Raw genomic sequence first — 12,761 nt, forward strand, 5'->3', positions numbered from 1 at the left:
AAAGTCTTTAAGTAAATGACAAAAGTTTGTATTTTCAGTATGTTGTACAGGCAGAAATGCATTATTCAAGAACCAATTTTCCATCTACCATAGATAAAAAGCTATCTCTTGTCTTTGCATTTGGACGTTCTGACAGGCACCCAGTAAATTATTAATGAATTATGTTCCAAAATCCTGTGGAGAGCTTACCTTATACCTCAACCTTTGCAGGATACAATTTTTGACACAAAACATTGCATTTTGGCTGAACAAGATATTGCTCTCAGAAGTGGAGACCCAGAGAGCTTTTCATTATTTTATATTGGACCAATGTTTAAGTCAGCAGCCATTTGAACACAGTTAGAGCTTTAGCTCGCCTCATGCTTCTGGTTTTACTACCAGCACTTGAACCAATCTGCTACACAGACTCCATTTAATTTAAGTGTCATATTTTCATCTAAATGCTGATAGGGAAGAAGTGGTGGGGAAAGGGTAGAAACAGAGATATGAGTCTGTCTAACCCCTAAAGCTTTAGCAAATAATGATTGTAAATGCAAAAGGCTTTATTTGTGTGTGAGAATTGGATTTTCACCCCTTAAGTTCAATGAATTTAAAGAAGGTTGTGGCAGCGCTGGCTGGTATGCAAGCAGCAGGTATTAATTCACATGTACAAAACAAATGTATAAAAATCAAAAGCATATTTTGGTTTGTTAGATTTCAGATACACTGGCCTTTTCATTCTCTGAAAAATACAGCATAATTTCTAAATAGCAATTTAGCAATTTCTAAATAGTATGTGAAAAAGTGATTAACTGTTCTCCTGAAACGTCCAGAGAAGGCTGTCGTATACATTGATGAGCCAAAACAATATGACCACTAACCGTTGAAGTGTATAATCTCCTAACAAGGCCACATGTCATGGTCTGGGTAGATTAGATGGTGAACGAACAATCAGTTCTTGTAGTCAATGTGTTGAATGCAGGAGAAACGGGCAGAAGTGAAGACCTGAGTGTCTTTGACATGGTCAAAATTGTTATGGCCAGACAACTAGGTCAGATCTGAAATGGCAAGGCTTACAGGGTGCTCCTGGTCAGCAGATGTAAGTACCTACCGACAGTTCCTTATGATGTGTTACATTCATATGAGCAAACAGAAAAGTAAGTTTGAAGTAAATTTGGCACAGAAGAAATAGAAATAAACCTTGTGTAAATTGTCAGCTTTACGCTAATTGTCTAAGTTATGGATGTAACCTCCGTTCGCTGATGGAACGAGACTTTGTGTCCTCCCGGCCACGCCAATGAACCGAGCCACTGTTGCGGCCGAACCTCATGTGTCGGCTCCTCCAGAAAAATCCTGAATGAAACCGATGCATTTCCCTCCCTTTATACCCATATGTCCGGGGGCGGGACATGCAAATTCTGTCTGCCAATTTGTCATTGCCCTTTTCTCATAGATCAGAGATGCGAAAGGCTCTCAAGAGAGACCCCTAGTGTTGCTTCTTCGAAAATACTTCGAAGTGAGCGACAGTCGGGGAACTAAAATGCTATTTCTAGCTATTTTACATGAACATGTTACCATATTGTTTTACAAGATTTTTAGGTTTTCAGAGAATGTATTTTTAAAACGTGTATTTTATCTTTCTATACTGTACTGCAGTTTGTCTGTCGGAGGGACGGACGGACGGACGGACGGACGGACAGACAGACAGACAGACAGGCAGACAGACAGATAGATAGATAGATAGAATGCAAAGCCATTCATGCATTTTTTCATTTTTTTCCAAATACCAATTTTTTACATTTTGCTAAATATACATTGTTCAGTAGATATGAGTTCTTTAATAAGGCAAAGCTCTTCAAATGTAAAATGGCTTTTTTCTTATACTAAATTAGTTTATCTTATCTTCTGACTTTAGCTCTTTTCTGTGCCTTGAATGTTATAGTACTGTGTATATCATGGAGCATTTACTGAAGATCTTAAATATTTCAATGTTTAATGTAGTTTGAGGCACATAATATACCTTTTCCATGTACATTTTCATGTTTAGAAAAATAAGGATGGTTTATTTGAAACTACAACAACAAGCATAATATACTCATTTTGTCTTGTGAGACACTGCAACACAGTCTACAGCCAGATATCAACAGTTATGTCATTTTTTTCAACAACATTCACCCTGTTCTCATTCTACAAACACATTTGAAAAGACACACACTGTATCGTATTACTTTAAATTGTCCAACACTGGGTTAGTGGGTCGTCTATAATTCTGAACTCTTGAATCACTCTAAATCAAACTACAATAAAACAAATGCCGACCAGAACAGACTTGTCCATTTAATGTGGCCGAAAGAGCTTATTTACAATCATCTTTGCAAAATAATTGGCCATTCATTTAAAAAACAAACTGATATGTGCTAGCCATCACCAACCAAACAAATGAACGAAACAGAACGAAATGAAACTGTTACTTGATTGTGCTTTTTAACCCACAAAACCACTTCATTGTTGAAATGGTGCATTTTTGTAGTGGCACCAATAGAAGTGCGAATATTATAAGAACTCCTAAAGCTATTGACTAGGACTGGAAGTACAAACAGTATTTTTTATTTATATATGTATATATATATAAATTTATACAATTTTGTTCCCTGTCCACATCGTTCTTTCACAACTTCTGATAGTCATTTGTCGGTCTTTGTGAGTCACCATGCAAAGCCCTTATGAATGCAGAATCTGTGTTCCCTATGTGTCCATCCTTTTCTTGTGATCTACAAACACATATAAATGAATGGGTATGCATACTGAATTGGCTCAGTAATAACTTTAGAGTAGCTGGTGCTGGGTCAGTTACTGAAGAGCAGCAGAAAAGAATTGTATTTGAGACAGCTCTTGAACACTGCTGTTGTAGCTTGAGATTGTGGTTCAATTATTACTGGAGGCTTCTGATTGGTTAAACAGTTACTTCAGTCTTGCTCCCTGTACGGTAGTGATGGTGATGTTGCTGTGGAACGTAGTGGAGCTGCTCTACCGTCTGTGTGCGACGCGAGGCGAAAGCCTGCCTCTTGGAGGCCGTCTGGTTCATGGTTAAAGTGTTCTGTGTAATGTTGTTTGTGGCACTGGGATGGGAGTGCATTTTTGTCATCTTGTAGCTATCCAGGATGGGCGTGGTGGGCATGAACACGTCTGTGTGGGATATAGCTCTGGACATGGAATTTTCATTGAGGAACCCGGAGCGTTTGATGGACATCATCTTGTCAGGAGAGATAAGCGGATCCTGGGAATGCAGGCGGTCTTGCGAGTAGAGGCGGTCTTGTGAGTAAAGGCGGTCTTGGGAATGGAGACGTTCCTGAGAATGGTGGCGTTCCTGTGACATCAAGCGGTCCTGCGTGTGGATGCGGTCCTGGGAATAATGCCGGTCTTGTGAGTGGAGGCGGTCCTGGGAGACAAGCCGTTCGTGGGAGCGCAAGCGTTCAGCAGAGAGGAGTTGCTCGTCAGAGAGGATTCGTCCCCCGTAAGGGGATATGTTGTAGGAGGTCATGGCGTAGTCGTTTGCGTAGCTGCGCTCAGGGGACAGCACGCGGTCCTGGGACATGGCTCTCTGAACCCTGCGGGGACGCTGGCGAGGCGGTTGTTGTTGCTGCTGTTGTTGCTGCTGTTGCTGGACCTGCTGACTGCTCTGGGACTCTTGGTTTATCTTTATCATGTGCAATGGAAGGGTTTCTCGAGCCGCTAGGTCTGGAAGATGCCTCTTCCTGCTATAGTAGTCATCCATGTCCTTATCTGCTGTAAAGAGAATAAGCAAGTTGCAGAGTATTAAGTCAACATGAAATTACAATTTTGCTTGTATACTTTCATACCTTGCTAAAACCTCCAACTGAGACTAGTATGAATTCTTAGACCTACACCGAAATCTGGTTTGTGCTGGTTTAGCTGGTTAACCATCATGACTCTTTGTTGGAGCAAAAGCGCCGGTCAACCAGCATGGGCTTTCAGATGAAGCCAGCATCCAAAACATAACATATACCAGTGACCAGGAATACCGGTCTTTTTAGCAGGAAAATGCACGTTATTGTGGTCTTAATGTCCAAAAAAATAAATCTGTTTAATAATTTATGAAAATTAAATGTCTTCACCTATGAAATTACTTTCCTTCCCCTCCAACTACTTGGCTACTTTTTAGTACAGTATGTAACAGTCGCTTTTCATGATCCAATCAAATTCTTATGGATGAAGTCCTATCCTCCATTTTGTCTAGTTGAATATCCTGTTTCAAATGGAAATATGGCAGATAATAGCCAACACACTCTCATAACGATGCGTCATTAAAGCAACTTTTGCCTGCAACCTCAAATTGTCGTCCTTGGCTTGGTCTGTATTCATATTTGATCCGATTTCAATGCTTTACCGAAGGCTACAATTTAAAATGAAATAAATTGAAAATTCTGTTATCATTTAATCGTTGCGTTATAATTTATAATTTTTTTTCCTTGGGACACAAAGGAGGTTTTCAGAATTTCCAAGCTGAAGGCTGAAGTTCGCATTTTGAGAAAAGCACCAAACGATTATAAAAAATGTAATCCTCTGTATGTGCTCTGTATTCCAGATAATCCAAGGCTGTGTAATGGCTTGGTTTGAGGAGTTTCCATCTTTCCATTAAGTCTTCATCATTCCCATTTAGTTGGTGCTTAAAATATTATATTATATTATATTATATTTAGAGTTAAAATTATCTTGTTAATGCTTGTAATTAATTAGAATTTTTAACGTGTTAATTGTGTTAATTCTTTAAAGCAATGAATGCATTTTCCATTTATCACGTTACAGTAAAGTACTGACGTTTTATTTAGCTCTGCGCAAGTTCTGAACATTGGCTGGAATATGGCGCAACATTTGTGATGTGACCGGGGTCAATTACACTGACGTACACACCACAAACACACAATAGCAATGACATATTACAAAACAAACCCAGATTAGATTTGTGACAAAAATCAAGTTCTTTGCAGCCTTTATAAGGCAGAATTGAATTACCGAAGAAGGATATCAAGTCTTAACTGACACCTACACATGTGCCACTTTATCCTGGAGCAGTGATCGAAAACAACAGGAGATCGATTAAGTGAGATAATTCTGTTATGAAATTCTCTAAGCAAGAGCAGAAATCTTAACCAATCAAATGCTCAGTTGTACAATGGAGGCATTAAGGCAGAATACGGCACTGAACACAAAGATTTTTAGAAAAATATCTCAGATTTGTAGGTCCATACATTCGGAAGTAAATGGTGCACTGTAAAAATGTATCTGTTAATTTACAGTAAATTACTGGCAGCACAGATGCCAGTACATAACCGTATGGTACTGTTATAATAATTTACAGCAATGTACCATTTACCAAATACGTACACTTACTGTTGTTTCTCTAATGCAATGTAGTACTGTTTTATATTAACTACTGTCAAATTACAGGCGGCTCCTGTTTAAATACTACTATACTGTAATTTTCATCTGAGTGTTTTACCTCTTTTCCCCGGAATGCGCATTCCCATGTCTGTAATGATTACGGCGTCTTTGTACACACTCACAATGAGAAAAAGGCACTTCACATTAGGACACTGCTTGCTGTTATGCTGTTGTTCTTATACAACTGAAATGTTTTTCTGGAGCGTTTATGTGCGACCGCTCCTTTATGTTGTAATGTTGCTGCATGTACATGTTACTTTGTACCATTTATTTATTTAGTTATTGAACAAGATAAAAGATTTGCAATTCATTTCATTTTGTTCTTTAATGCATACAACATTACGGTTGACCATGTAAATAAGAAAGAAATTATAAGCTTTCTTCTGGTTGGTCGATATAACTGAAAAGGTTAAAAAGGAAAGAACATAAGCGTAACATATTTGATTTCAATAGACATTACGAGAGTATAAGTTGGTGTGACTCCTGTGACGTCCTTTGTGTTCTTCACAGTTAGTTTCTCGAAAAAAAACAAACATTTAAGAAAATGTCCTCCCTAATCACACATGCATGGATACGGTTAAAAACATGGGACTGCGTAACTCGGTTCAGCTCTCGTGACATTTTCCATTAAGACCCCTCATGTCAACTCATCGACACAATGTCGGATAGGGAACATCATGGTTACTGATGTAACCTCCATTCCCTGATGGAGGGAATAAGAGGCTCATTTTCACCTCTTACAAGAGAAAGCCATGACTGCAACGTTTCCAAAATCATGCCCTCGCAGTGAGAGCATGACCCGTAAATCCAAAGATTTTGCTGTCCCCGCGTAGTCAATGCCCAACACGAGAGGCATCGATAGTGCCCGAGGGAAGCAGAGAGGTAATGATCGCAACCAGGAAACACACACAAATGAAAAAGACTGTTTTGTTTGCACCACTCATTTAGAGAAAAATTTACTCTTTTTATTTGTGTATTTATATAAATATGTGAAGAAGCTCTGCTCAGCTGTCGAAGCGCCCAGGGGCGTTACTCAACACAACTGTTGTGTGTGAGGGGGAGAACCGCTGTAATGCGCCGTAGATCCAACAGATTTTCAGAGAGAGAGATGAATGGAACAGTAGGAGTAATTCAGATCTGTAAATACGTTCGCTCGGCTCCGAAGAAGAAATCTGAGTGCGTGTTTTTAAGAGGCACTCCTTTTATACCCATATGTCCGGGGGAGTGGCATGTAAATTCCACACACCAATACTAGTTGGCCTTTTCTCAAAGATCAGAGATGTCTGGGCTCCCAAGAGTGAACCCCTAGTGTCAACTCTAGTGTCAACTCATCTACACAATGTCGAGTGAGCTAAATATTTTAGCATTCATGAAAGTATGACAAGAAAGAGATGTCTCTCTTTCTCCATAAAAAAAAACAAAAAACAGTGAATTGCTTAAAGTACTGTTTATTATATATATATATATATATATATATATATATATAGCACTCAATAGTAATAAAGCTTGAAATCATAATTGCAGAGGTGACTGCTGTCATGATGTACAGTAAAAAGGTTTAACATTTTGGTTTGTTCTCACCTTAAACCACCTGGATCACTTCAGATGTCATAAATTAAACCACTGGAGTCAAATCGATTAGGTTTATGCTGTTTTTTTTCTGCTTTTTTGGAGCTTAAAAATTTTGGTCACCATTCACTAGCATTGCGTGGACCGACAAAGGTGAGATATTCTTCCAAAAATCTTTGTTTGCGTTCTGCAGAACAAAGAAAGTCATACACATCTGGGATGGCATGAGGGCGTGTAAATGATGAGAGAATTTTCATATATGGGTGAACTATTCCTTTAAGCTTACATATTCAATTGAGGGCGCTCTAATGTTTTTGTTTGAGGGTGCTAAGCATATCAGTAAATTTGAATTGTCTCTTTTAGGGCTTTCATGATTAATTGTCATATAAGATTTCTTAAGGTGTGTGTGTGCCTCATACACCTTGTCTTTTTTTTACATATTTAACTTGAAATTTCTAAATGAAATTATAAAGTAGAGACACGATTTCCTTTCAAAGCTTTGAAAATGTATTAATGACATGGAAAGTAATGTTTTAATATCAACATTTTTGTAAATATTTAAAATATAAATTGTTATTATATTTATATTTTTTTATATCATGCAAGAGTAAAATAGTTCTATCCTAATTTTTTCACATTCATATGCTATTTTATTGCTCTTTGATTAAACCCATGAGTCCTTTTATCTAATGAAGCAAAACCTTTGAGATTTTGTTTCATCATTTTATCACTCCACAGAAATAGAATAAGTGTGTGTCTCCTCCTCTGTGCTAGAGCTGTGTTAGAGAACCATTTATTACCAGGAACATTTTCATTACATGATTGTTAAATTAAAATGGACTTTAAATGTATTCGTTTATATTTTCACGGGAGTCTGTCGCAAGCATCTGCCAGGTGCCCACATCGGATCGCTTGAGAAGCAATTCACATACTCTTCCAGATAAGAGCTGCTCTGGTTGACACTTCAAGCACTGTTCATTACTAAGGTATTCGGCATTGGGCACATCCCTAACTGTAATGGAAGTGGGTTGCGAATGGTGTTTCACATTGACTTTAAACTGTAGTGCATAGTTCAGTGTTTCCCAACCCTGTTCCTGGAGGCCCCAAACACTACACATTTTGGATATAGCTCCAGGAACAGGGTTGGGAACTACTGGTCAACTTTTATTTTTAAAGAGTTAATATATTATAAATATATATGAGGCTACCATAATATAATGAGAGACTTTTGTTTGTCAAAGAAATTCATCACGCACCACTACTCGAGGATGTCAGGATGCAAACACATTTAGTCAGGACAGTAACTGACTGCACTGTAACTAACTGCATGAGTAGAACTGGAAATAATTAAATTATCCTCTGCTCAGAGGTGTAATGAATACATTCTAGAGGAGCCGATGTCCTTGAGATCTCAGTTACACTTGATACATTTCTCCACACATTTAGAGCCTGATGATATGAAGTGTATCATTGCGTAATGCAATAAAGTAGTGTATCAAACAAAATTACGGCCAAAAATTTCTTTAAGTGAGAATTAATACAATAACCATGATGAGACCCTTGTAAGAGGTTTGCAAGAAAGTGCACAATAATTCAGAGCCTGAGGAAATGGCAGTCATATTTTTGGGACATCAGAAACGGCATCTCTTGAGGGGATTAGATGCAGTTTGTTAGAAGATAAAAGAGCTAAATAGCACCATTTATCTCTCGCTCTGTGTGAGGATGAACACTGTTATTTGGGGAAATTAATGGCACATAATCTGTTTATGGTGATTACAGATTAAATTAATCTTTCTCCATAAAAGACTCTCCTTTTTAAGGGGATATTAGTCAAATAAATATATGAAAATTATGATTATTTTATAAATAGGAACCAAGAGCCAAATCTACCACACTGAAATGGTCACAGCGCTTAGTTCTTCCCTGCTGGCTGCATCCAACTAGATCTGTCAGCGCAAAACACCACTGAAGCTCCAAAAGAATCAGCTAAGCCTTTTGGCTATTCCCTACTACAAATAACTTGCTTCAGAGGCATAGCTGAGCTACGAGGGAGGCACTGCTGCAAGAGGGTCTAGTGCCATGAATAGTTTAGTGTATGATTGCATGTTTTTAGCTGGTGGAAGCTCGGCGAATGCAGAGGATTTGTAGATGAGCAGGCCTGTCAATTTTCCAGCCCTTGCTTGGGTTCGGGGCCAGGAGTTATCTAGGGCATTTCTTATGCAATTACACAACCCTTAGGGGAATTTACTCTTCACTTAGAGAATATAATGAGCTCAGACTTTATTACACAGCCAAAAAAAAAAAAACTTCTACCACTAACTGAATCAATACAATAGGGCTAAGGCCATGAGCAAGCTTTGCTCAGGGATATCAGATTCTGAATAGAACGGTGATAGCAGGTAATCGCTGCCTGTAGAGGAAGAATACCAACGATTCTGAAGAGATGACATGAAGGGTCTCATCTCCCCAGTAACCATTGAAACCCCTATAGAAATATCATGCTTAGCAGAGCTGAGGACATTAGACTGGCACATACTTAGTCTCTTGAGTGAGGAGTATTTGTTGAGGTCAGCTTTCACGGCAGATTCATAAGAAGGGGGGAGGTGGGAGAGACTCTGGAAGGATCGAGAGAAGGACAGATCGTACGGCTCGGTCTGTGACGTGAGGATGTTGTTCATTCGTGTGTTTTCTGCAGACAAAACAAAAGAAACCATTTAATCTTTAACTAGGCATCGTCAGAATTATACATTTCAAACATTTCCACTGTAAAATGGAATTGTTTGACATTTAATTTCAAACTCATACGAGTTTGTGTACACATTTACATTTTGTAACGTCACCAGGACATTTATGTGTAGATGGACAATAGGGAACTTATGTACCGTGGTTGAGTGGCAATTCAAGTTGAAACTTTGATTAATCATTACACAGCTCTTGTTAGACAATAGAGGTCTGCAACCCAACCTGGGCCCGATGGGACCCTAGAACCCGTCGGGTTTTGGGCCAGGTTCGGTCAGTTTTTGAAGTAGGACTTTGTGTTTAGGTTGAGTTCGGGTTTGTTATTAATGAAAAAATAAAGAGGCGTACGCACTCTCACTCACAGACATGCGCGAACGGACGAGTTAGGGACCATTCACCCCAAACATGTTTTTGTGTGGGTCTGCTCTGTTTTCCCATTGTTTTTCTATGTAAACACATGGTGAACGAATGTCTTTTGACTGTTGCACCGCATCTCGCTGTTTCTTCAGCATCTCGTGCTGGACCGGCACATTTTTAGACACCGTGCTGTTGAAAAGAACTTTTCAAAAACACATGTGGAGACACCTGCTTTGTTTAATTCGTTGTGCGGCGTATAGATTGCTTTTAGAGCGGGTGTCACAAAGATTCAACGTTCTGAACATGTTCAGGCTGCATAGTGGGGACTGTTACATTGTTTCATATTATTTCAGATTGTTCTGCTCCAAGCAAAGTTTCAAAGCTTAATAAACAGTAAGGCAATGTTTTTTTTTTCCTTCTGCTCTAGCGTGCTGATTGGCTGACGTTCTTGTTAAAACTTGTTTACAGTTACAACACTGTTACGAATGTTGCCGTATACTTATAATGGTGTTATGTAATCAAGATACAAAAAAATGTGTAACTGTAATCTTACATAGCACAAATAACACTTCATATCACCACTGTGCTCTCGGCAAACGAGGTCAAGCCATTAAAGGGCTGCTTTATCATGATGGCCACTGGAAAAAAAAAAATATTTTAAGGAAATGTTGACATTATTGTCTCTTCAAAGAAGAAAAGGGAGAAAACTTTACAGTTCAGTACAATTTATGCCTTTCGGCTGTGTAGATGCTGTCATTTTCCAAAGACCTGACATATAATTTAAAGAAGCATTTGAAGGTAAAACCCACGCAGAAATCACATTAACTACAGTAGGTTAGCTAAAATTTGTTTTTAGGTTCCCCCTGATAGTTCGCTGGAGCAGGAATAGCTGCCAGTACTGTGACATGAATGTGTTGTTTTTACTGTAAAAATATTAATAATAATTATAATAATAATTTAAAAGTTAATTTTTAAAAAATCATTAAAATACTCATACATCCTTATCCTCAACATAAACATAGAATAACCCATAAATGTTAGCTGGGGATGTAGGACTGTGGATCATGAGCAAGCAGAGGAAAGACACTGAAGGCATTATATTAATTGTAGTGATGATGATGATGATGATGATGATGATGATGATGATGATGATGGTGATGATGATGATGATGATGATGAGGATGATGAGGATGAAGATGGCCTGCAATCTATCTATTGAACACAGTCGGAAGTTAATGAATGGTGCCAATTAGTCTCCATGCTAACTGCAATACATGGCAGAATTAATCTTTGCAGTGTTTTTAAATCTGAGGTATATCCTGTCAGACTTTGTTTGATGCTAACCAAGATGTAATTCTAAGCATCTGTTCTAACTGAATCTGCTTGATGAGAAAATATATTTTCTTTACCAGATAGTGTACTCACCCGATTTGTTTAAAAATACTGAGTTGTCCTACATTATATTCTACTATATTCAGTTTTCCTATTAAAGGAGGCATTGTCAATGTTTTCCTTGATCTTTTTTACTTTCTTATATATAATAATAGCTTCATTATTTATTACATTATTAGCATAGCGTCTAAAAAGCATAAATAAATGTCTTAAAGAGCATATAGCTTTTTTACCTTATTTACGTGTGACCTTGAGGTAATGAAAAATAATATGATTACATTACTTTCTTATTGTGTTTATTGTTGTATGTTACTGATTACATTTTCACTTAGTAATCAGTATTTGTAATGATTTACATTTTTAAAGTAACCCTGCCAACACTTCTGGCTACACATAAACTTTAGCTATATAACGACTTCAATTTCAGTCTATTCTTCACACAAACCTATCGTGAGTCTAAGACTATAAATGTAGTGCACAAGTCCTATGGACTACTTTAATGGTGCTTTCATGTTTTGTTTTGTTTTTCACTATCATCTGTCATTGTATGCAGACTGGTCACACTGTAAATTCGGCAACAGTAGCTCGAATGTTCTTCTGTTGAAATCAGTCTGTGATACAATTTTAAACACTGCCTCACAGTGGCCGAAGCTGGAAGTGTTGTTGAACATATGGGCATGTGTGAGCTCCAGTTTCCAATTGAAAAGTCCACAGAGTGGCACCAAAAGCAAGCTTTATTTTTAGTTGTTAATGATGTAATGCAGTAAAAATTGTAATATAATATGGAGTAAAAATCTAATTTTAGAGCGATAATGCAACCTCTGAATCACGTTCAGCATTGTTTATGTGAACATTATTACTTCTTGGTTCTCATGGAAAACTAAAACCAGTGTCTTGGATGTTGCTTGCACAATAGGAAATGTGAGAACGCTGGATATGATAAGAGACTATTTAGCAGAGATGAGCCACTTCTATTAAAATGAATGGGAAAAATGGGAACACCCAATGGTTAGAGGATGTAGAAAGGAAGGTCTTGCCTTACAGGTTAAAGAGCCAATCACCTTTTAGTAAAAGACTTTGCCTGTCAATCAACTCGAGAATGCGCATTAGCTATACAATTCGGGAACATGTTGTTTTTTAAGAAAAAGAATCGCATTTTATGATTCCAGTGTTGTCAGATTTTACTGCTGATTTGAAATATGTTCTTTTATCATAATCTTGACCAACCGTTGTTGGAGATTTCATTGTTGCCCCATTCAAGT

The 12,761-nt window shown here is 37.9% G+C and overlaps 1 protein-coding gene across 1 annotated transcript in view; it reads right to left on the reverse strand.

The window, feature by feature from the left end:
- Window positions 1–2,023: 2,023 nt before the first annotated feature.
- LOC127626785 (protein shisa-6) overlaps window positions 2,024–12,761 on the reverse strand; it is a 100,454-nt gene continuing 89,716 nt past the window's right edge. The window contains exons 8-9 of the mRNA XM_052102819.1: window positions 9,548–9,700; window positions 2,024–3,765 (exon numbers count right to left, since the gene is read on the reverse strand). Coding sequence (XP_051958779.1) covers window positions 2,933–3,765; window positions 9,548–9,700 — 986 coding nt within the window. The 3' untranslated portion in view covers window positions 2,024–2,932. The remainder of the gene's footprint in view (window positions 3,766–9,547; window positions 9,701–12,761) is intronic.

Source organism: Xyrauchen texanus, chromosome 33 (assembly GCF_025860055.1).
Source record: "Xyrauchen texanus isolate HMW12.3.18 chromosome 33, RBS_HiC_50CHRs, whole genome shotgun sequence".
Taxonomy (NCBI): Eukaryota; Metazoa; Chordata; class Actinopteri; order Cypriniformes; family Catostomidae; genus Xyrauchen; species Xyrauchen texanus.